This window comes from Odocoileus virginianus, chromosome 7 (assembly GCF_023699985.2).
Source record: "Odocoileus virginianus isolate 20LAN1187 ecotype Illinois chromosome 7, Ovbor_1.2, whole genome shotgun sequence".
Taxonomy (NCBI): Eukaryota; Metazoa; Chordata; class Mammalia; order Artiodactyla; family Cervidae; genus Odocoileus; species Odocoileus virginianus.
Genome location: NC_069680.1, coordinates 59,247,200 through 59,273,248, shown reverse-complemented (window position 1 = coordinate 59,273,248; position 26,049 = coordinate 59,247,200). Strand labels below are relative to the sequence as shown.

The 26,049-nt window shown below is 36.2% G+C and overlaps 1 protein-coding gene across 3 annotated transcripts; it reads right to left on the bottom strand.

The window, feature by feature from the left end:
* Positions 1–349: 349 nt before the first annotated feature.
* On the bottom strand, positions 350–25,515 carry VPS26A (VPS26 retromer complex component A). Of its 3 annotated transcripts, none has more exons than XM_020901425.2 (9): positions 25,496–25,515; positions 19,045–19,194; positions 13,270–13,345; positions 12,334–12,490; positions 11,312–11,476; positions 9,082–9,188; positions 6,795–6,863; positions 4,445–4,587; positions 350–2,097 (listed from the first exon to the last, which is right to left on the bottom strand). In XM_020901425.2, the coding sequence occupies exons 2-9, from the start codon at positions 19,120–19,122 to the stop codon at positions 1,984–1,986; spliced, it is 909 nt and encodes a 302-aa protein (XP_020757084.2). In that variant the 5' UTR covers positions 19,123–19,194; positions 25,496–25,515; the 3' UTR covers positions 350–1,983. The 3 variants fall into 3 exon arrangements, with proteins under 3 accessions (XP_020757084.2, XP_020757086.1, XP_020757085.1); XM_020901427.2 differs by lacking the exon at positions 25,496–25,515 and adding an exon at positions 24,855–25,079; XM_020901426.2 differs by lacking the exon at positions 25,496–25,515 and adding an exon at positions 24,506–24,708.
* Between the last annotated feature and the right edge of the window lie 534 nt (positions 25,516–26,049).

The following is a 26,049-nucleotide window of genomic DNA, read 5'->3' as shown; positions in this document are numbered from 1 at the left end:
AAATGAAAAAAAGAAAGAACATGCAGCCAGGGTTGAGAACCACTGCATTAGATACTGTACTCTAATAGACACAAATTTTTTTCAGTTCATTTCTAATTAACAGATTTACTTATTTACAGTTCACCAAATGCTGTTCAAATTTTTATTTTTCAAATTGGTTATGCACAAACTCTCAAGCAAGCTGAATAAGCATCCTATTTATGACAGTGTTTTAAGCCATCTAGTTAAAAGTAATTATATATTTAAAATTGAAATTGATATTTGTAAAAACTTCTAATCATCACAATTACAGCTTCTTAAACTAGTGAGCAATTTTGTCCTCAAAGATAAATATGACAATGAGAAGAGATTTCAGAATATAAATATTTTAATCATTCAAACAGCAAGCTTAATATGTTTCAAATTCTTTATTATACATCATGGTTGCACAATTTGAGGCTGGTTAAATACAATTGGTTTTCAATTTTTCTTTGAATATTTTCCAGATTACTACATGCAAGTGACCATGAAAATATTTGGCATTTTAAAATTTTGAAACTCTGAACAGGCACTTACATGAAGGAAAACATCATCATTCACAGATATCCACATTTATAACTGGTGCTCCAGCACATGGAACTTTTTGCCAGTTAAGAAGTTGGTTACTGACCATTTTTCAAAGAGCCACAGTAGTAAAATAGGCTTAAAGAAATGTAATTTGGGTTACTTAGTTTACTCATAAAGTAAGGTTAACTAACAAGACTTGCACTGAAGTGTATAAAAAAATATTGGTACAAAAACCAATGAACCATAAGTGAAAGTAGTTTCATACATCAGGTTTTAGTTCCTACGCCCCATATTTAGTGTATCTGAGATCATACCCCATGCATAGCATAAAAACAGATGACTGTAACCTTCTTTTTTAGAGGCTTTGAACAATGCTTGAATTTAATGTTAAAAAAATTTAAACATAGTGGACAAAGAAGTTTAAATTTGAGTTTGAACTAGTCAAGGTTCTGATTTAACAAGTGTGAAATTGTCCAGATCTGGATAACTACATGCTTCACCAGTTCTCCTGAGTGCCCTCATCCTCAATTTTCTCCTGAAAAGAGAATATTTGCAAGAAACTTTATATTTGCGTACAAGTGCTAAAAAGATTCCTTAAATCAAAAAAAACTTTTTTCAAAGTATTATGGAACAATCATATAGTTTTAACAAATTCTAAACTGCCAACATAGAATCCACTCCACACTGCAGAAAACATACAGTGGTACCTGTTGGACAGCAGTAGCAAATTGGTTACTTAATATGTCCCCCCCCCCCCAAAAAAAAGCTGCAATGACATGCTACGTGATCCCTTAGGGGGACAATTTAATGTGCCACAGAAGATTTCAAAGAAAACAAAATCCAGGGAGCCATGGAGTGGTAGACTCAGAGGCACCTACAGCGAAACACTCGTATGCATTTCTCAAACACATATAGAAAAACATAAATGTAGTTTTCAAAAATATTGAGATGCCATGTTTTAAATCTTTGCAGGCTGTAAGGGCCACTCAGGTTTTCTAATTTTATTTGAACACAAATTTTTTTTGCATGTAGAAAGAGTAAGAGGTAATCATAGCATGAGAAAGGAGAAGAAAATTTATAATCAACATTATGCAGAAAAAAAGCACAAGTACAAATACCAACCTACTCAGATGAAAATCTTTATAATGTTTATGCTGACGTATATCTGAGTGCTTGTTATCAAAGTGTGCAGTTAAAAAAACGAACAAAAACCCAAAAAACTGCAGTTTAAGAAAGTTCCAGTGTTTCAAAGAAAGCGTTTTAAATGTATATACACGAAGAACAGTTATGTCATAAAATAAATTCAGCACTGTAAGATAAAGGAAGACTATTATAAATGGAGTTTTGGCCTTTTCCCTGCCTGCACGCTGCCACCATCTCTAACCAGCCAAACCTAAACCTCCACGGATATAGGAGGTTTTTTTTCTTTTTTTCAGTTCACATTTCAGGCTGCTCAGCAGAAGCCTGTGATTCTGGTGATTCAAATCGCTGGTGAAAGTTTGTTCTCTGTTTCCTCAGTTTTTCAGGAGCTTTTCTCCACAAAATGATCTCCTAGAAAATAAATGCATGATAACAAATATACTCAAATTAATATTCTCATATTATGCCTTAAATTTTCACCACAGAAATAATGCACTTCAATTTTAACCATAAGAAAACTAACTTCTTCCCTACAAAAGCTCTACTCTTTTCCTGATGGACCTTTTTTCCAATTCTAATACTATTCTAATAATGGGTCTCCCCTTCTGCCAACTCTGCTACTCCCACCAACACCTATGTACACCACCACTATGAATCCAAACTGACACAAAGTTCTAGCTACTACTGCTTTAAAGAATCCCTAAAATCTGTTATTTAGTTTGTTTCCCCTGTCCGTATCCAAATTCAAGCCCTTGTCACTAAATATTTTAGATTCCTGATAGATGGCTCTCCCTCCCTTGCCTGAAACCCTTTTTTAACCTGTCCTACCTATCATTGCCAGCCTAGTGTAAAACATTGCTTGGATGACTCTTCAGTAGCTCTCAGTTCCTCCAGGATAAATCTCCAACCCAGTGTTCAAGGTCCTCCACAACCTTTATCCAATTTACTAACATCACTCTTCCCTACCAAGGTCCCAGTACCCCGCCAGCCAAACTGGGTTACACTCTTCCTCTAACACACCTTAAATTAAACCTTCCCTTCATCCTCCCCTTTATATTCTTCTAATCTTGATTCCTCTGCCTGTCTTACCCTAACCAATCCATCCTGAGATCTCTTCTAAACTTTTTTTAAAATAATAATTTTATTTTTGGCAGTGCCTGGTCTTTGTTGCTGCACAGGCTTTTTCTCAAGATTCAGCGAGCAGGTGGTGGTGGTGGTGTAGTGGCTAAGTTGTGTCTGACTCTTGTGACCCCATGGACTGTAGCCCGCCAGGCTCCTCTGTCCATGGGATTTTCTCCAGGCAAGAATACTGGAGTGGGTTGCCATTTCCTTCTCCAGGGGATCTTCCCGACCCAGGGATCGCACCCCAATCTCCTGCGTTGCAGGCAGATTCTTGACCGCCTAAGCTAGGAGGGCAGCCCCCTCTAGTTGCTGTGTACAGGCTTCTCATTGTGGTGACTTCTGCTGCGAAGCACAGGCTGCAGGGCGTGCGGGCTTCAGCAGCTGCGGCACGCAGGCTCCAGAGCACAGGCTCAACAGTCAGGGCACACAGGCTAAGCTGCTCCTCGGCATGTGGGGTCTTCCCAGACCAGGGATCAGACACTGCGTCAGCAGGCAGATTCTTTACCCCTGAGCCACCAGGGGGGTTCATCTTCTAAAGTCTTAAGATTACTTGCTTCATGAAGTCATAGCAGGCTGTTTGTTTTTTAACCAACACAGCAGAATTTAAACATCTAAATGAATGACCATGGGAGGCATATACTACTCAATAAGGTCATAATATGTAATTGATTTTAAATTGTAAATTTCACATAATCTAATTTGAAGTTATAAATCACCTATGTTTAATTATATAGCATTATGGCAGCATTAGCAGAATAAGTTTTCTCTCTTTCAAATTGCTGTCAAACCATAAGTTTTCCGTTAATTATATAATTTTTCTTTTTCCACATATATGCAATGTGAGAATTGTGAGGAAAAACCATGTGTAAAAAGGTAGCTTTTATATTCTTCACAGTCCTCAGCACAGAATGCTTTCTTTTCTCCCCCCAGAATAATTTCCAATTTAGCTTTGAGCATTCAACTGACATTCGAATATTTATTACTCCAATACAGAACAGAGAAGACCATTCTAATCACAGGTTTTACTCAGAATTCACCAAAAGCTTTTAACTGATTTTCAAATGAGAACAAATTTTATGATAAACATTTGGGTCATCTCAAAGACATTTATAAGAGGATTGTTTAATTAGGGAAAAATGGAAACCTAAAATCCATCAAGTGGATACAGTCATGAAAAATGAAATCTTTATTTGTTGATAAAGGAAATCTTTTCAAGACAGTACTGAATGAAAAAGCAAATTAAAGATCAACATGCATAATATGATCTAAAAACAAATACACAAATTTGTCCGGAAAACTATCACAATGGTGGTGGAATTTCTGTTGACCTTTAATTCATTGTTTTTTGCCTGATTTTTTTAAAAAACAAATAGCAGATATTGTTTTTATAAAAAACAAAAGTTTCAAGAGAAAAAAATAAAAGCCCTGCCAAATTATAGCCCATCCTGGAATCCTGCAGAATGACTGGGAGGAGACTGATCACAACAGAGATCCATTCATGCCTTACTTCTGTGTCACATTTTCAGTGTTTTCATTCACTTAGAAATCCCCACTTGTTCAGTACAGTAAAGCTTAGAAAAGTGAGTGCTTTTCTAGAACCACCACAGAACAAAATACCATGTAGGTGGCACCATACCTGCTGCTTGAAGTACCTTCTGTCTTCTTCATCAACAAGGACTAGATTCAAAAAGTACCTTACTGAAAATTTTTTGTTCACATCTCTCATTGTTGGAGTTGGGTCATATCCTGCTAAAAATAGTCTTATTGGAATTGATTCACCTAAAAGAAAAGCAATTTCTGTTTAGTTCTAAAGGATGACCAAATACAGTTACATAACACTTAATACTAAGCATTATAAAGACACTACGCTTCAGTTCCTCCTGAGACGGGAGCATAACAAAAACTTTAGACCAGAGTTTCTTAGTCTTGACACTACTGACATTTTAGGCCCAATAATTCTATGTTGTGGGTAAGGTCATATACACTGTAGGAAGTTCAGGGCATTCCTGGTTTCTACCCACAAGATGCCAGTTAACAGTCCCCAAATATGACAACCAAATATGTCTCCAGACATTGCCAAATTTCCTGTGGGGAGGAGGGAGTAAAAGCGAAACTAGTTGAAAACCACCAGCTCTAAAGTCAAATGCCTGGATTCGAATTCTAACTCCCAGTCAAGCGTATCCATCTTATAAAGAATTTGTAAGGACTATATGGGCTAATATATGTAAAAGCTTAAAACAGTGCCAGCAGTTAAGTTCTACCCTAGCACTTTTGTTACTTTCTGCTTTCATGAATTTTGCCGTTTCTCATCATGTGTATAAATTCTTGAATACTTATTAGATTGCTATTTCTGGTGACTTGATGGCTTCTCTTTTCCTAAGAGTAATTACTGGCATATTCTGTTTTGAATTCTTTTTATGTAATATTTTTCTTATGTGTATCTATTTCCTTAAAGATATACAACCGAGGGCATGGAAAGGGAACAAAGGAGAAACCTCAGGTGAAACAAACATGCCTTGTTCCTGATCAATGATGGGTGCTAGCCCTAATTTATGTAGGGCAGGCTGGAGGGAGGAGACAAAAAGTACAAGAGGGGGCCAGATGGGTTGGGGCCACTCCTTCAGGGGTCAGCCCACCGTCATGCCTTGGGGGTATTCCATCCTTTGTTTACCAAATAAAACTAAGCTGTAACCAGAGGGGGGTAAAAGGATATACAACTGGTTTCTTTACATAAAAATTTGTGGCTGCTGGAATTTTACTAAGTAATGTTGCATAACACCCAAGTAACAGAGGCATGAGTCTCGAAGTCAGAAAGGCCTGGGCTCAAACGCCAGCTCTGCAATGATTATCTCTTGAAGGAAACCAAGAGTATGTCACCAAAAAATGTGCCTCTTCGACATTAAAATTATTTCAGAGCTGAAGGCAATTAAACAGCAGTGAAAGCAAAAAAGAATTCCCCTATTCTGCCTAAAGGCAGGATATAAATTCTTTGATTGGAGACAGCCTCTCTTCAGCCCAGGGATGGCACCAGAGGAATCTGCAAACAAGCCTGCTCAGCTAGTTTCCTCCCACATATTTACCTTCCCATAGTTGCACCCTTGGAAGCCTAAGCTGCTTTCATTTGCCTAATTGTTTCTCTCCAAATTTATTGTTCTTCTGAAGATGCTATATAAGCTGAAATGCTAAGTCACTGCTTTGAGTTACTTTTTTGTCGAGGTTTCTCCTGCGTGATGTGCAATGCATGCACATAAACTGTTTTTCTCTTATTAACCTTTTGTTAAAGAATTCTAGCTGAAAATCTAAGTGGATAGAGGTAGTTCTGCCTACCCTAACAAGTTTTTAACCTCTACATCTCAGTTTCAGGGATAAAATAAGGGCTACCACTACCTAACTCAAAGTGTATATGGAAGGGAACTTTAGAGCACCTGAGAATACAATGCCTCATCAATAGTTGGCACTCAATAAATGGTTAACTACTCTCTGAAGTAATTACTAACAGAGTGAGAAAAAGCCAAAGACAAAAATTTAAAATGATAAATACTGGCTTCATTATCTTAGATACTGCAAATTATTTAGTAAGGGAGCTGCTTATTTTCTTGGGGGCTATATAGAACTCCAAAATCCCACAGAACAAATGCTCAGCTATACTGTACCTTATGTTCAGCATGAGTAAAAAAAGATTTAGAGAGAAACTCTTGTAACAGAAGACAAAATATTATAAATTCAGAACTAGGGAACAGATATACATAAATGTCTTTTCTAAATCCTAAATTTAAGCTGAGTAAAAAATTAAACCTTATTTCAAACCAGAAAGTACTACTACAGTCTCCTCAGTATTTATACAAAGATGATCTTAAAAATCATTGTAAAAATCATTTTAAGAATTCACATATTCATACTGAATAAATACTTTCAAGCTAAACTGCCATGAACACTGCTATATGTACTACCTGTAACACAAAAGAAGTAAAAGAAAAGTTTATTACCTTTAACTGGTGCACCATCCATTATTTCATATTTAGCGATTGTTTCTGTTTCTGTTGTGGTACTGGGTCCTAGGGCAATAATGTAAATGATATTAAATGTTGCTAGAATATAATTTCTAGGCTTACACCTTCTTCCTATTTTCTGACTACATTATTTTAGTCCTGACTCCCCCTTTTGTGAAAATGTTGATCATTCTTTTCTATTTCTTGATCTACACTTATTTACCACCCAACTGAGGTCTCACTCCCTTCTTCTCAAAGGTAATTCAGTAGACACCTGAAAAACTGCAGGGGCTGAAGTCCTTTCTATGCAGATTCAACCAACTGCAGATCATATAGTAGTGTAAAATCTACTACTAAACAAAATCCACTGTAAGTGGACCCACGCATTTCAAACCTCGTGTTATTCACAGGTCAACTGTATACGCTCAGAAATAATCTTCAGACTTCCTTCCATCATTTCTAACATCTGCTAAAATAGAAACCAGAAAGGCACAGCAGTGCACCAACATGCTGGTTTTCTCTCTAACACCCAAAATGTCTTCTCTTGTTAACTTTAACAGAGATAAAATATCAAAGTGAATACTTAATTGACATATAGTTCTTTATAAAGAGTCAATGATACAAGTTTAAAAAGTACAGCAAAACATATAGTAATGATCCCAATGTTGTAAAGTATATAACATACAAAGACTAAGTTCTTTTCTGGATTATGAGTACAAATTGTTTCTTATTTAAAATTTTCTACAACACCCAAACATAATTTTTATAACTAGAAAAAATGTTTAAATAATTTTTTAAACAACAAATGGGGAACTTGAGTTTGGTTTTAATATCTTTAAATCACTTTAGCAGGTAAAAAATGGAGATTAAGAAACTACAGATGTTTATGACATCAATTATAAATTCTTAAAAAGTGGTGCCTAAAATTCTTTTTAGCAGAAAACCAGGAAAGTTAAAGGGAACAAATTAAATCTATATACTAATTAAAACTAGGGGAAAAAATAGGTAGTTCCTTGGAGATCCAGTGGTTAACACTTTGCACTTCCACTGCAGGAGGCATGGGTTTGATCCCTGGTCAAGGAACTGAGATCTCAGAAGCCCCACAGTGCAGCCAAAAAAAAAAAAAAAGAAAGAAAATTTAAAAAGCAGTTATGAACCAATAAATGATTTGGAGTAACTCATCAGCTATCTGGAGAAAAGTAAAGCTGGACCCATAGGTGTTTCTTGCTTACATCAGAACAAATTCCAAATGAATTAAAACTTTAAACAAAATTCCTAAACTATAATGTATTACTTTAGTAGAATCAAGCACAGAAAATTATTTTTAGAACCTCAATGTAAAAAAGGCCTTTCTCACTGTGGTACAAAAGCCAGAATCCGTAAAAGGAAAAACTGACAAATGTGACTTACACAAATGTCAAGAACTTCTACATGGTAAAAACTACCATAAGCAAGACAAACTGGGGAAATTTTGCTGCTCTTAATACAGAAAATGGGGTTGATTTCTCTAATATATAAAGAGTTTCTACACATCAAAGGGAAAAGACTAATAATTCAATAGAGATGGGGCAAAGGATATGGGTGGGCAGTTTATAGGAAAGAAATACAAACGGCTTTTATACACGTGAAAAGATGTTCACCCTCACTCAGAATGAGAAAAATGAATCAAAACTACAATGGGGAACCTCTTCCCAACTCCCATGAGATCAGCTAAAAGTTCTATAACATTGTGCTTATGAGAACACATGGCAAAAAAGGCACCTTCCTACATTCATTGCTGGTAGTAATGCAAATTGGTACGGTCCGTAAAGAGGACAAACTGATAGCAATAATCAAAATTACAAATGAATATATCCTTGGAAACAGCAATTCCACTTCTAAGATTTTATTTTGCACATAAACCAACATATGTGAAATGATATTGTTAACTGAAGTGTCTCTACAGTATGCACTGTACATAACCACTTGACTAAAAGGAAGGGTGTAATAAAGAGGCACTTGCATGTGTATGAATAAATGTTTAAACGACTTTACAACTTGTATCACCTATGAGTAGCTGGAATACACAAATAGGACACTTATTACTGTATGATCATTCACATTTTATTTTTGAACCATTTGAATTATCTACTCAAAAACTAATTTTTCAAAACATAAATGAGTAACTCACTGCCAGCAATATTAAGTATCAAAGTTAGTAGCCAAGGTGGATATTTAAGTTTAAACAGTATTTTAAGATTTTAAAATTTCAACTAAAATGAACTTCAAGTACCCTTTAACTTACCAATTCCTGTGATCTCTTTTTTAATCAGTTGTAACTCCATATGTTGGATTTTTATTCTTACTAATAAGAAGTAAATTTTTCCAACAATCACATCCTTTAAATGATACCTTTAAGGAAAGAATATTTGTCACTTACTAAATATCAGTTTACAAAACAAAGAGTGAAATATGTCCTGAAAAGGTTTATTAGATATCTGTAGGATAATTACTGAGTTCCCTGATGGCTCAGAGGGTAAAGCGTCTGCCTGCAATGCAGGAGACCTGGGTTTGATCCCTAGGCTGGGAAGATCACCTGGAGAAGGAAATGGCAACCCATTCCAGTATTCTTGCTTGGAGAATCCCATGGATGGAGAAGACTGGTAGGCTACAGTCCACCGGGTCACAAAGAGTCAGACACGACTGAGTGACTTCACTTAGGATAATTACTATTTAAGAATAACATTCTGGCTATTCATGTATTTAATGTTCCTTTTTTTTCAAAAGAGTATTCATCATTTTACTATAAAAATTAGGGGAAAAAAAAACTTTTACTCAATCATCAGTAAACCTCAGAGGGAAAAATTAGCCAGAGTAATTGTTAGTCACCTCTTTAGAGGTCAACTTCATTTCTAAAGAACTTAAGCGAGGAAAATTAAGATTTTTATGCCTGAAAATGTTTGGCATATGAAGATGTTCCAAACATTTAAAACTTTATACATTTGTTTAGTGTATTATTCCAAGTGCTAGAATAGTACAGTTAAAAAATCACCTGGTCACAAAGAGACTCCATAGACTTGAGTTTTTTGCTGTAATACCTAATAATCAAAGAATTTTCCCAAGAATCTTGAAATAATGTGGTAATAAACCTGGGAACTTCTGTAATTCCCAGAGGGCTTTTTTTTTTTTAAACCTTCTCTCAGGTTTGAATCTCAAAATAATATCCCCAGAGTTGACTAATGCAATTATGTCGCTCTGAAGGGAGACTTCCAGTGACAAGTTTTAGGTCCTAATCATTTTTTCAACAATATCATTTAAGACTCTGAACACATGTATATCACAATTTCAGTGATATAAACTGGGACATGACAAGCAATTAAAATCATGTAGGGCTTCCCTGGTGGCCCAGTGGTTAAGAATCCACCTTGCAATCCATAGGACACAGGTTTGATACCTGGTCTGGGACCATCTCACATGCTATGGGGCAACTAAGTCTGTGAGTCCCAACTACTGAAGCGTGCTCACCATAAAACCCGTGCTCCATGTCAAGAGAATCCACTGCAATGAGAAGCCCACACACATCAACTAGAGAGGAGACCCCGCCCGCAGCAACAAAGAGCCAGCACAGTCAATAATACACAGATATATTTTTTAAAATTCATATACCAGAAGAGTGCACAGGAAAAGGATAAAAGAATGACCATTCTTCAACAAACAAACTTTAATGAAAAAATAAATAAAAACGGAAAACATAAAACAGATTTAAGTATCAGAAAACCAAATGTTTTTTGATTAGTGTGTTTGTTAAGTGAGTTTGGATCCATTGGATTTGAACAAATCTTGTTTGGATACTGACATGAACAAACTTTATAAGTCATTTAAGGAAATGAATACTGACTAGATATGTGAACATGTTAAGAAATTATTAATATTTTTAGATATATACTTTGGTGAAAGTTTAAAAAGACATTAATAAATAAAATTAACAGCCCATTTCTGAAAAAAAAAAAAAAAATATATATAAATATATATGCCCCCTCCCATGGAAAGCTATACAAGAGTATATTAATAGTGGTTAAGTGGTAAAGGTGAAAATATGTGGTATTTTTATTTCCCTTGACTTTTCTACATTGTCAATTTTTTTAATAATAAAAAAGTACTGAAATGTAGTCAGAAAAAAAGAGCATTTTTGCTTATTTTTAAAGAGATGACCAGCTAAAATGATGCCAAAAGAGTAAGATAAATTTTCACAGATTTACAGAATTAGCTGCCTTCTGAGATGGTGAGATCCTCTATTAAAATACGGCCAAGCGGAGTCTTACCAGGAATAGAATACTAAAGACATCTACACCAAGTCAAATTCCTACTAAAACAAAACCAAATTCCTACTAAAGTTTCTTTCAGTTCACAGATTCTGATGATCTGTTAACATCAGATTAATGTCTATTTTATCCTTTCTTTGACCAATTTACAAAGACATAAAAGGTTTATTTCTTAATTTTCCCTGACTATTTATGTTTGTAAAAGGTACTTACTTTGATTTATTATATTCAAATTCAATGTGTAGACAATCTTCAATGCCCACTTCCATCTTAATAGAGTTGTTGACATCAGGATAGGTAGCAAGCTGGTGAACAATAAGATCATATTCTTTTACCAAGTCTGTCAGTCTTCTTACTATTGTCACTTTAAGAAAATACCTACAAAAGTTAATGGAGAGAACAAGTTAAATCTCCTGTGAGATATCTCAATGTTTTAAATAAGCAAACATTAGCTTTCTCCTTGCTGAAATTCCTTAGGGATCAATTTACTTCATGAAGAAGTTTTCATTTTTAAATAAATGCCTTCACCATGGAAAAAATACAAAGTTCAATTTTAAGAATAGTGGACATACTTTTTAAATCAATTTGGAGTACTACCATCAAGCTTATTTGAGGACATCTCTCTAGATCGATTATTTTTTTTTTCTACATCACTTCTTAACCATAGACTAAATGAGATTCATTGAAAAACTAATGGATTTAGAGGGTAATTCCATTTACAAGACAAATGAAGTATCTAAGAAACTAAGGTACATACAAGGGAAGTATATGACTAAAACTTCTAATGGGATTCTCTGAATCCTATAGAGGGCTTCCCAGGTGGAACAGTGGTAAAGAATCCGCTTGCCAATGCAGGAGACCCAAGAGATGCAGGTTCGATCCCTGGGTCAGGAGGATCCCCTACAGTAGGACATGGCAACCCACTCTGGTATTCTTACCCAGAAAGTTCCATGGACAGAGGAGCCGGCAGGCTACAGTCCATGGGGTCGCAAAGAGTTGCACATGACTAAGTGCGCGTGCACACACACGCGCACACACACGCACACACCCCTGATAGAAGGATCTTATTACATCAGATATGGATTAGCCAGACAAAAAATATATATATATTTGAAAGAATTTTCAAAATCTTAAGTCTTCCAGTCCAAAATTATAATTAGAAGTTCAAGACATTCAATAATAGTCATTACCTTCTGGTTTGCATAACATAAAATGTAGACAAAATCAATTCATACCTTAAGCGGACATTGGCACCGATGTAAGATTCATATGGCTTTTCAACTTGCATAAATTCAAAATCATAACTTCTGCTCTGAGTCAGTTCTCCAGGTAAGGCTAGTTCTTTCACTAGGTTTACAAATTCGTGAGTATTACTCTTGTCATTGAAAAGCTCTAAGAAATTTTAAAAAGTGAAAGACCAATTATGTTTGATATCCATCTCATCAAAACCCAAACTTCTACTTCCAAAGCAAGTAATTTTTATCAAAAAAATTACTTGGATTTGCCTTCACTTTAAATATCAGAGCTATGATTTGAATTCCATTATCCTATTTTGCTCCACATAGGCATAAAAAAATTCAAGTGGTATAGCAAAATGAAAATTTCTGTTATGAAAGAATTCATTCCTTTAGTGTAGTTAGGATTTGCCCAATATAGTTTAACTCCTGCTAAAGCAAGAAATATATGTATGGAAACATACACAAGTTGATCTAAGTTAAGAAGAAATTACAACTTTCCTTTTCACATGAAATTTTCTGTTGACAGGTGAGTCTGGCTACAGGTATAAAAGTTCGGAAGACAAATGGCATGAGTAATTAGCAAGTGAAGGATGAAGGTGACACTGCTAATTGTGAATAAAGCTGGTGAAAAACCTAGGCAGATGGAAATTTCAGGGAGTCACCTAATTTACTTGAATTATTTTTCAAGACTGGTAGCTTACATAATTCCTCACACCTTTAATAATCAGATTTCATCACAAGTAAATGCAGCATGAGTCAAATATCATTTAATAGAATTAAAAGAAACATGATTATTTAATGTTTATAAAATAAATCCTTTTATTATGCAAAATCAATTCCTTCTTTCCATAAAGCTAAACTCTAATTCAATTATTTAACTGCCTCTTCAAACTCAGTTAACAACAAAAAAAGTAATACTATTTTAAAACTCACCAATTTGACCTACAAATTCAATTCTAATTCCTTGGTGCTCTAGCCTCTTTCCAGGTTGCTTAAAGGCTAGGTTCACCTGCCAAAACATGAAATTATAAGAGATGTTAATCCTTTGTGGGCCTACTAACAGCTTGCTTCCAGATGAATATAATATATAAATACTTCAGGTGTTCATTTCTGAAGTCTGAGAAACCACCACATACCTAGATTATGATGACCTTATAGCTCCAGAGAAGGTAAAACTTACTCCTATACAATCACTAATGAACTTATTACTTATACATACATTTAAAGCATCTGCTTTGTTAGGAAGGAATCTTTCTTTAGAGCTGGAGAACTACAAAGAATCAATAAAAGGGAAAACTTTCAACTATTCAAATATGTTTTCTGGTCAAATAGTTAAACAATTCTATAATAGCATCTTAATATAAAGGTTATTAATAATTCCAAGAACTGACCTAAAAGATCACTTTCAGCTTTTTATAACCAAGCATATATTGCTATAATTTTTGATATTAAAAGCAACAGTTATTGCCCTGAGTCTGCTACACATCCTAAAAATAGAATGTCTAAAGATTTAAATTTTGAGTATGATATAGCTTACATACTTTTGAAATAAAGTATATAATCTAAAATCCCTAAATTTGTATCTGCTAAATGGAAACCTTAATATTATATATTTTGACAAAATATAAAGTACACAGATATTAAAAACAAAATTTCAACCATTTACGGATTAGCTAAAATACAAAAAAATATATACTCCCAGGTTTGTTCTTTACTGTAAAAAATATTGGTAATGTGACTCTTAAAAGCTGTTCTTTCAAACAATGCTTCTCAATAGAAATCAAGAACCAATAAAAAGAAGTTCAAATACTTCTGTTTATAAACTATGTAATTAAAATATTCATGCTTCTATATCTTCTACATCTATAACCAGGATGAGTTAAGTTACTCACCTTCCAAACTAATATGTCAGAAAAAGAAGTAAATAATTAAATTGGAGTATATCACATGATGGAGTATAATTAAAGTATAAAAATAATACAGTCAAAGAATTTTTAATGATGTGGGAAGATGTGCATGATATGTTACATGTAGGAAGCATGGTCAAATTGTATACAAGTATAATGCCAATTATATATTTTAAACTACAGAAAAGAAAAATTCTATGGGTAATTGTGTTTCCTTCTTTGCAGCCTTTTTTTTGACAAACAGCAATTAAGTTTAACTTTAAAAAAGTATATGCTACAGGAGTCCCAAGACAATTCAATGGGGAAAGAACATTCTTTTCAACAAATGGTAGAACAACTCAATCTCAACATACAAAACAAAGAAATTGGATCCCTACCTCACATTATACACAAATATTAATTCAAAATGTAGCAAAGGCCTAAATGTAAGAGCTACAGTTATGAAATTCTTAGAAGAAAACACAGGTGTAAATCTTCATTATCTCTGATGGGAAACTTTCTCAAATGACACCAAAAGCATGAGAAGTGAAATTTTAAAAAAAGATATATTGGACATCATCAAACAAAAAACTAGTGCTTCAAAATACCATCAAGAAAGTGAAAAGACAACTTACAGAAGTAGAGAAAATGTCTGCAAAATATTACTGATAAAGGACTTGTATCAAGAATACATAAAGAACTCTTACAACTCAATGATCAAAAGACAAATAACCCAATTAAAAATGGTCAAATAAATGAACAGACTTTTATCCAGAGATGATATACAAACAGCAATAAGCACATGAAAAGATGCTCAATATTATTCATCATTAAAGGAAATGCAAATAAAAACCATATGACCACTTTTTACCCACAAAAAAATAATACAGACAATAATAAGTATTGTCAAGAATGTGAAGAAACGAACTCTCATACACTGCTGGAGAGAATATAAAATGGCACAGCTGCTCTGGAAAAGTCTGGAAGTTCCCCTAAAAGTTAACACATGACCCAGCAATTCCATTCTTAAGTCTACACTCCAGAGAAATGAAAACACAGTCACACAAAAACATATACACAAATGTACAGAAATGTTAATGATCAATAAATAGAAACCCAAGTATACTCAACTGAAATGTCCTCTACTGAAGGATGAAGAAATGTACATCCACATACTAGACAGATATATACTAAAATATCATTCAGCCATAAAAAAGAATCCTGCTTTGATAAATGCTACAACATGAAAGAACTTTGAAAACATTACGCTACATGAAATGAGGCAGACACAAAAAGACATATATTGTGTAACCACTTACATGAAATAGAAGCAGCCCAGAACAGACAAATTTACAGGGAAAAATAGTAGGCTAGAGGTATTCATGGACTGGGAGAAAAGGGAAAAGGACAGCTATTGCTTAATGAGTACAAAGTTTCAGTTCAGGATGATGAAAAAATTTCAAAATAGTGGTGATGATTGTACAACACTGTGAATGTGATTAATGCTACTGAATTATATACATTAAAAATGGTTAAAACAGCATATTTTATTATATTATTGACCAAAAATTTTCTTAAAAGTAATAAACCTTGAAGACATCATGCTAAGTGAAAGAAGCCAAACACAAAGGCGGCATGTGGTATGATTCTATTTACAACAAATGTCCAGAACAGGCCAAATCCACAGAGAAAGAAAGTACATCTGTAGATTAGTGGATGTTAGGTGTCTTAGTTCACTCAGGCTGCTGTAACAAAAAAACCACAGACTAGGTGGCTTAAAAACAACACAAATTTACTGCTAACAGTTCTGGAACCTGTGAAGTTCAAGATCAAAGCACCAGCAGATTTGGTGTCTGGGAGAGTTTGCTTTCTGGTTCACAGATGGCTGCCTTTTCACTATGTCCTCACATGTCAGAAGATGCACACAAGATTTCTTTGAGGATGCTAATCCCAAAGCCTCTCCCCTTCCCCCTCCACTCGGCCCCACCCCACCTACAAGTACATCATACTAGGCATTGGGTTTCAACACATGAATCTTATGAGGACACAAACATTGAGTATATGGTGCCAAGTGAATGACTGCTGATGTTATGGTGTTTCCTCTGGGTGATGAAAACATTATGGAATTAGCTAGTGATGACAGCTGCGCAACTCTGCAAAAGTAGTGAAAATCTCTTAACTGTATATACTCAATAGGGTAAATTTATGATATGTGAATTATAACTCAATAAAGCTATTTTTTTTAAAAAAGAAATGAAAGTATATATCACAAATAAAACAATGGAATAGAACAGAGAGGCTGAAACAGACTCATACAACCTCTGGTTAATGACAAAGGTGATGCTACAATGCAGTGGTGGAAAGGATGGCTTTTTCAATAAATGTCCTGGGTCAATTAGATATCCATATGGGGAAAAAAATAATAAGTAGCCCTGACTCATGTCATAAAGACAAAATCAATTTAAAGAAACAGAGAATCTAAATGTGAAATATAAAACTACTTAAAATTATAGGGGGAACAGGAGAATATCTTCATGCCCACAAGGTAGGCAAAGATGTCTTAAATAGGATACAAAAAGCACTAATGAAAAGGAAACACAACATTTGTAGAGTATATTATTATTATATATTATACATTATACATTTGTCCAAACCTATAGAAGTATATACATCACCACAAGTAAACCCTTAGGTAAACTACAGACTTTGGGTGACTATAATGTGTCAATGTAAGTTCATCCTTGATAAAAAATGTACCATTCTAGGGGTTGATGTCGATAATGGGAAATCTCTATACCTCCTTCTCAATTTTACATAAATCTAAAACTACTCTTAGCAAAAACCTGGAAAAAAAGGTATACATAGACAGCTCACAAGTCAGGAATATTCTTGCTCTGGGTAGGATGTCAGGTCTTCCAGTCTCTAAGATTTTTTTTTCTAATACATGAAGTATTCTTCCTACAATGCATAACAAAGTTTGGAAATCAATGATTTAGTCCAACATCAACTTACAGGTGAGATCCAGAAAGGTAAATGACTGCCCAGAGCTACCTATCAAGACAGTGGTAAAGTCCAAGGCTAGATCTTCCAACCCTAGCCCAAAGATCTTTTAACTATATTCAGACATTTTACAAAGCCTAAACTAGTGTGGTAAGACTTGTTTTTGGTGGTGTTATGTCTATAAATTTTGAAAATCTGAGGTTCAGTCTCTCCCTAGAAAAACTAGATTGGTATCTCTACTCCTTCTAGTCAAAGTCAAAGTGAAGTCGCTCAGTCGTGTCCAACTCTTTGCAACCCCATGGACTGTAGCCCACCAGGCTCCTCCATCCATGGAATTTTCTAGGCAAGAGTATTGGAGTGGGTTGCCATTTCCTTCCACCCCTTCTAATCCCACCATATTAACAACTCATCTTTTCCATAGATCAAACACTATTTACTTGTTTGATGTGTTCCATCCTTTTAATGAATTTGTCACTCTCTTTCAGATTTCTTCTCTTTCTCCCCATCATTTTAAAGGAAGGGCAAAGCAGAAAAGCAAAACATTTATTTCAGACTTAATACTAAGACACCAGTAAGTAGCAAAGGACCAGAATAGATGATGCAGTAAAACAGCTAGTAAACCTAAATTCAACCTATCTAGTAACCAAAGAATGCTATCAAAGAATAGTATCATTTTTGCCTACAGAAATAGCAAAGGTTAAAAAGTGACCATATTCAACTCTACCCTGAGTCAAACAAGGTATTAAGTGAACATGAGATTTCATACAAATTTTCCAGGTTAAGATGTATCAATACCCTTCAAATATTCATGTCAAATATTCATGTCCAGCCACTCCTAGGAATTCATTCCAAGGAAATAATCTTATCCTACAGAAATCTGAAGAAAAACTTATGTATAAAATGTCTGTATTACTAAAGATACGGGGATGTACTACAAGCAATTTGAAAAATAGAAACTAGTTAAATATCCAACAGTAGGGAAAAGGTATGTTTAATATATTACATATACATAAACATTAACTAATGCAGAGAGACTAGGAAGAAACACATTCAAATTTTAATAGTGAGTTATTTCCATATGATGGGACTATAGATAATTATTTTATTTCCCAAACGGTTTGCCATGTGTATGTATTACCTTAACAAGCAGGAGAGAAAAACTCTTAATGTTTTTTTAATCTTTTATATTTATAAAAATTATTTCAAACGTTTTATGATTTGATTTTATCTAGGATATTACCATTCTTCAGTATCACAAATTAATGAGTAGTAATCATATTCCATAAGGTATAAGAATAATCCTTGGCAAGGAAAAGGGGGAAAAAGTTAAACCACATAAGGTATCACAAATGTATCTGACCACGCATGGACACATTCTAAATGTGCTTAAATCCTCTATAGAGTATCAAGAAATGAGATCAACAGACACAATGACAGTAGTACAGACTGATAACCTACAAAGAATGAGAAAACACTTTTAGAAAGCGGCACTAGAGAATTATCCCCAATCTCCATAACTCAATTCAAGGAGAAACAAACTGTGAGTGGGTCACAGCCCCACTGTAGAAACTGTCTGAGGTTAAACAGATTCACATGGTCACAAACACAAAATTCTCCACACAGTTTTAGACTCTGCCCAGTAACCATTTCAGTTTAAGACTCTTTCCTGCAAGTGTTCTGTTGAATCAAAGCTTTTAGCTGACCTTCTGAAAAACATTTTCCATCTCTAATAAAATCATTCAAATTTAGATACAGCACAAGGCACTTTCACGACTAATTCTAATATTCTACAACTAGATAATTCTCCAAACAAAATATTTACCTTTCCTGAAACAGATTCTCCATCATAGAAAAGATAGTGCTTTTCTACTTTGCCATCTTCAGTTTTCATTTCCGCCATTTTCCTGGTTTCCCCATCATTAAGGACAACGTCGATCTCACAAATGGGACCAAAAAATCCTCCAAGAAAACTCTAAAATAAAAGAAAAATTCTCACAATTGTTTTGTCAGTCACTACAGTTTAAAATTCAAACTTGATTACCTATAACCTAAAGTTAACCTATGAATTCAGGATGAAGGAAGAATTCATACCAAATACTGCATCAAAACTAAATAAATTTTGTAAAATATGCATATAGCTAATGTTGCAATGTACCCTTAAAAATTTATTGCAGATAAATTTGTTTTCTACCACAATAAAATAAAAAGCCCCCCTCAAAACTAAACAAATTGAAACACACTATAATTTCAATCATTTCCAAAAGTAACCACTATAAATAATTAAATACTAACATACCCCAAAAATCTAAAAAATTAATCTTATCATCTGGATTTGAAAAGTTGCCTTTAGTTATACATCTTTGAGGTTCTTTCATTATACTGCTATAATGAAACTCATACAATCCCAAATACTCATGAATTATTACAATGTACTGCATATGGAAAACCTACTGCTATATAAGTCTGAATAGGATATATTACATTGTGTAAACCCTTGAAATAAAACTGGCTCTAATAGAGGAGACTAATTAAATTTGTTAATTTTTCTAAGCAGAGTGTATAAGCCTTGTTCTGTAAATCCTGAATATGACAGAAGTAAAGGAGCAAAGGTCAATTGCTTATGAATGGCAAAACGCATTAGCTGGAAATAATACAGAATCCATTGGCTATTCCAATGTCAGATATAGTTGTGGACTATTTTTTGTCTGCTATAAAAGCTAGTTTTCTAGTTGTTGTTGTTTTTTTTTTAATTTACACAGAGTTATTTCTTAAAAACATAAATCTGGGGACTTCCTTGGAGGCTCAGTGGTTTGGATGCCACGCTTCCATTGCACCCGCACAGGTTCAATCCCTGGCTGGGGAACTAAGATTTGGAATGCTGTGCAGTGCAACAGAAAACCCAATCATATCCTTCAATGTGCTGGTGGCAGTATAAATTGGAACAACTACTTTAAAAACTAGTTGGCATTATCTGGGAAAGCTAAAGATATATATATATATATATATATATATATATATATACACACACACACATCAATGATCCATCAATTATACCCCTAGATATCTACCCTAAACAGAAACTTACACACATAAACCAGGAGACCAATATAAGAATGTTCATAACATCATTGTTCACAACAGGCCCAATTAGGAAATAATCCAAATATTTATCAATGAGAAAATGGATACATACATTTTTATCTATATTCATACAGTGGGCAATGGAATGAATTACAGCTACAGAAAACAAAGATGAATCTCACATACACGTTGAGTGAAAGAGACCAAACACAAAAATACACACTGTATTATTCCATTTATTAAAAAATCAAAAACGTGATGCACATTATGGTGGCATTAGAAGTCAGGAAGTGGTTGGAAGAAAGCATTGGGGGTACTGTTAATGTTCTGTTTGGTTTTATCTGAGTGCTTAATACACAGGTATATTGCCTTTGTGAAAGTTCATCAGGCTGTACACTTATTTCTGCACCCTTCTATAGTTAACACTTACTTTAATGAAATGCTATTTTAAACATACACATATACAATGTATTCCCTAACATGGCTTATGCATATCTTGCTCTATTCATCCCTCCAGCCACACCAGCCTCAAATGATCCAAGTTCTCAAATCCGCCCAGTCTCTTGTCCTAGACCAAGTAATCCTAACAAAGTCGTCCTTTCACTGTGACTCACCTCCATAAAGAGGCCTTCCCTAACTTCCTAATCAAAACTGAATTCTCCAAATTTGGGAAGTGCAACACCATGTAGGTTTACTTCATCATTTATTATAAAAATGTTAGCCACTCAGTCATGTCCAACTCTGCAACCCCACGGACTCTAGCCCACCAGGCTTCTCTGTCCGTGAAATTTTCCAGGCAAGCGTACTGGAGTGGGTTGCCATTTCCCTCTCCATGGGATCTTTCCAACCCAGGAACTGAACCCAGGTCTCCTGCATTGCAGGCAAATTATTTACCGTCTGAGCCACCAGGGAAGCCCATTTATTATAATCTGTGTACTTACTGAGTACCTGACTCCCCAACTGAACTATAAACTTCATGAGGACAGAGACCTTATCCTTTGCTCAACACTGAAGACACAGTGGCCAGAGGCAGCATGTGGCATTTAGTAGAAGGCATTCAAATACTTGTTGATTGTTAATTTTGAGTAAAACACATACTGTCCTGATAATAAAAAATAAATGGATACATAACTTAGCATGTTTGGTAAGACTAGCCCTCCCCCAGGAAGTTGGCATTGATGCAGTAGTAAAGTCTAGAGCAAGGAGCTTGAGTTAAGGCTCAGTTCTGTGCTCAGGAGGAAGGGTAATGGCAAACAAGTTAACAATCCTGCTAAGGCTATGTGGATCACAGGGTGATACTATTAATATGATCAACAGAGACTGTGTTTTCCTAAATTCTGAGTTTGCTTCTTTGTTTTGGGGTGTTTTTTTTTTTTTGGCTACACCACACTGCTTGTGGGACCTTGGTTATCAAACCTGGGCCCTTGGCAGTGAAAACAGAGTCGCAACCACTGGACCACAAGGAAATTCCTGCTTCTTTATTTTTATTAGTCCTTTATTAACAAAAGGATTATAATTTCAAGAAAGCAATTCAATGAATTACCAGATTAGTACTTATACTCCAAATCAACAAAGAGCAAATTTTCCTTTTGACAAGACGTTTTGTCCCTTCCTGGTTAGCTTTCATACCCCTAGTTTTAAACTCACAACTTGCTCAAAATGATGTACATTCTCCTAAGAGCTACAAATATGAGAATGTATAGCAGGTCAAAATCAGTCAGCTGATATTTACTAATCATCAACTAGCTGTAAAGCACTGATCCAGCAAAGGGGGCAGGTAGTGGGGAGCTGCCATGAGAGAAACAATTATCAAAGAATAGACGATGTCAGTCTCAAAATTTGAATTATAAAACCGAAGCAGGAAAATATTTTATTTTTCTTATTCCCCCTTAGAGTTAGTTCCAAGAAAAATGAGATTTGAAAACTGTAAGAACTGTTTTACAAATGAAACAAAATATTATGGTCACTTTTTCCCACATACATAATGCTTAACATATACAACTGAATTGGGATTTGAGAGTTGATATTAAAAGATCAATAATCAAAAATAAAATATCAAAGTTTCCACTAATTAAAATGGTATAAAACAGACTTAAAAGTACATACTCTTCACAATTAACTAATGACAATTAGTAATTGTAAACAGTAAGTCTTGTTTTGACACCATATGTAAAACTTATAAATTGTTAGGCATTAAAAATATGTAAAAACTATCTGTTGTCCTCAATCATTTTCTGCATGCATGACGTATTTCATAAATAGTGGTTAGGACTCAGCACTTTCACTGCCAAGGGCACAGGTTTGATCCATCCCTGGTCAGGGATCTAAGATCCCACAAGCCACCTTGTGTAGCCAAAAATTAAACAAAGTTTTTATTTCAAGATGTGCATCTTCTTGCACATTCTGTCATTTCAAACAAAAAGTTACAAAATTTAAATCTTTTAAAAATTATTCACAGTCAAATGATAATACTTCTAATTCATATAAAGAGGGGAAAATACAGAACTGTCAGAATAGTGAAGACTACAAGGCAAAGTAATAAAAGCTGTAAAGAAGGTTAGGATATATTAACATACACTTCTGCTGAGATTACAAGAGGCACTTCTGAAATCTTAAGAGAAAGACTGCCAAGATCTTTTAGAAAAGATATCTTCAAGTGTGTATTCAAAATATGGGATTTTCAGGAGCAATACTAGAAATTATACAAATTAAAACTCTTAGGTAGCCTTTAAATAACTACAGGGCAATATATATGACTAATTAAATATTAGAACAATTATTTTCACAGTTTTCTAATCATATCCTAAACTTCACATCACTAACTTTAATCTAAGATTTTTCACGTAATTTGTAACCCAACATTGAGCATTACTATCTAGCAAAATTACAAGTGGATGTTAAAAGACGAATTTTATAGCCCTCACTGAGGAAATTTCACTACATCCTTCGGATGTAAAGAAAGGCAACTCAAGCTGAGGCAGAAGAGAAGCTCTCAAAATCTATTCACTTAGTGCATACAGGAGCAATGAAACAGCAAATTTTCATACATATATTATTTCACTTGTGCCTATTTCAGTGTTTTCAAGCTTTACAACTGTATTTGTTTCACGAGTAACTTGAAAATAAAAATTGTTCTTGAAAATAATGCATTAAAGGAGTAATTTTAAATGTAAGCAAAAAATAGGAGGGCCTTTTACGTTTTCTTTGCAAATTATATTCAATTAAAGAAGCCATCTCTAACCCCCTGACTAGTCAAGGTCCCCCAATACTTCCTTCTTATCACAGCTGTTTTGTTTCCACGTTAAACAAATAATCACACAAATAAATGTTTATCTCCTTCTGGACTATAAGCTACAAGAGAGCAAGGGCTGATTCACTTGCTCAGAGCCCCTGGGAGCGCCTAAGTATATCTGAGGAAAAAAAGAGAAAAGGGCTCGAAGTTTAAGAATGAACATTTCTGTGCTCCTTTTCTTTTTTTTAATTTAAAGCAACTCGATTCCTGACTTTAAAATGTATTTATCAAATATAACTTTTTCAAAAAATAAACCTAGCTTAGTCTTTAAACCAAAAATCTCAAGCAGATTATGGAACTGGGTGAGCTCTGGGAAACCAGGTACTATTAAAGGAAAGTACACAGTAGGCGCTCAACATATGCATGCTAAGTGAACCAAGTAAATGAATATTACCATAAATGAGTCAAATGAGATCCAATCTAGAGGAAATCGCCAACACACACAAAGCTAAACGCCATCGTGCTCACGCTTGTGCTTCCCACTAATTGTGGTTAAAGTACTGATTTCCCTCCCTCCTCTGCTCCCTAGGCCAGTTCAACATCCCAAAGAGACAAGTTTCCAGAATGGCTTGGTGAAGGAAATGAGAGCCAAAGTCTAAACCAACGGGCACGAAACTACTGCCTTTGACTTAAACACGTCCTCCCCTCCAACGTCCTTTTCTTTTTCTCTCTCATTCTACAAGTGTCAACGTTAAGGCTAACCTGGGGTCAGGAAATCGCAGGGTATCACCATATGCTAGTTTAAGAAGAGAGGAAGAGGAAAAAAAAAAAGATTCAAGGAGTTTATCAAGCGCCTGATCAACATTGGAAGACAGTGACCAAGTCCACCGAGTCCGGAACTGGGGGACTCTTGGGTCACCCCATCTGAAAGGAAGCGAGGCTCCCCAGGAGGAGCAGAAGGTCTGGCTACCTTGGAAGGGGAGGCGGCGGCGGGCCCGCAGAGGCGGGGTCCGAGTACCCAGCCACGGCCCCCCATAGCCGATCGAAGAACGCTGGCAGAGGCTCCGACAAAGCCAGGAGAACGCCTCGTCACCTGCAGGTACTCGGGCCTCGCCGAGACCGGGAAGAAGCGGCGCAGCCCGCTCTTCCCAAGCCCCGCGGCGGCCAGACAGGCCTAACCCTGCTCCCCGCCCAGCCCGCCTACCCCCTCCTGCCGCTCCCAAGAGCCGCTCCCGCGACATCGGGCCCGCCGATGGCCGTCCCGCCGCGCGCTCCGGGACAAAGGCTGCGGGCGAGCGCGCGGGCCGCCGTGCACTCACCATTGTCAGCGCTGCCGCCGCCGCCGCGCCGCGTCCCCCCCAACTTCACGCCTCTTCCCTCAGGAGAACTCCTAGCCCCAGCTCCCTCCTCCCAGGCGCCCGTCACGTGACCTCAGGCCGCCGGCCGCACGTGACCCGTCCTTTCCTGCCCTCTCCTAGACCAGGCCCCCTCTGGGCCTCTCGCCCCGCCCTACGGGCCAGACTGGCCCTCGGAGGCGAGGCCGTTTGGAGGAGGGGCCTCGTGCTCCACCCCACGGCGGAGGGGGCGGGGTCACTGCGGTGGCGTCAAGGGGGCGGGGCCAGGGCGGACAGAGGCTCCCCAGGTCCTCCCTCCTGTCATGTGACAGGCGGTTCCCTGACTGACTTTTTTTTTGCCACACCCAGTTCCTCTTCTTGGAAATTTGAGCTGCTGGGAAAAAAGGTAGAAAAGGTTCTTGCGGGAGGCTCTCCCTGCGGATGGGTTATGGGGCCGCGGAGTTGAAGGCTAGCTGTTACCCGAGGCCCTGTTTCGTTAGACGTCGCAAGAGACTGCTGTCTCAATGCCGGGAAGAGGCATTCTGCCACCATTCTCGAGCTTTGCCTAACTTATATCCTCTCCCTCAGAGAGCTTCTGAGTTTTGAGAACTTATTAGCTTTGTCACCTCTGAGGAGTCAATCCCCACCCCCGAAAAAGAGGGTACTACTTCCGTTGCTTCGAGAGATACACAGATGGCTCGTAAAGTGTCAATCTCGAGCTGTGGCGGACTCAGAACAGTTCTACCGCCCTGCCATTCCGTGACGGGTAGAAAGCGTTCCCAAACAGTCCGATGCTGCTGCTCGAAAGTACTGTCTTTCATTTCAGTCGCTCAGTCGTGTCCGACTCTGCGACCCCGTGGGCTGCAGCAGGGTGACAAACATACAGCCTTGAGGTACTCCTTTCTTGAACCTCATCCTAATCATTGTAGTGTAAATTTAGAGGACATACCCCTGAGTGGAACACTGTTTTAAGATAGCAGAACTTAGTTTTGCGCTACCACAGTGCACTCTATACAAAACCAAAGCAGGAAGAAGAAAAAAAAAAATGACAGTCTGAATCCACCGGTTTTCCCATCATAACAAAACTACATCAAGTTCGTGATGCAGGGTCATTAAACAAGTCTCAAATTTAAGAGGCTGGAAATTAAAATATGGTCTCTAACCACAACAGAATTAAACT

What these genes read in the sequence shown, in the direction of transcription:
- VPS26A (XM_020901426.2), bottom strand. Translation starts at nt 24,571, where the DNA reads ATGGGGGGCCGTGGCTGGGTACTCGGACCCCGCCTCTGCGGGCCCGCC. An exon ending in GGTGCCAATGTCCGCTTAAG is followed by an intron (nt 11,477 to 12,333) that starts GTATGAATTGAT and finishes TAACTTTTGTAG; the next exon opens with GTATTTTCTTAAAGTGACAA. An exon ending in AAAAGAGATCACAGGAATTG is followed by an intron (nt 6,864 to 9,081) that starts GTAAGTTAAAGG and finishes TTATTGCCCTAG; the next exon opens with GACCCAGTACCACAACAGAA.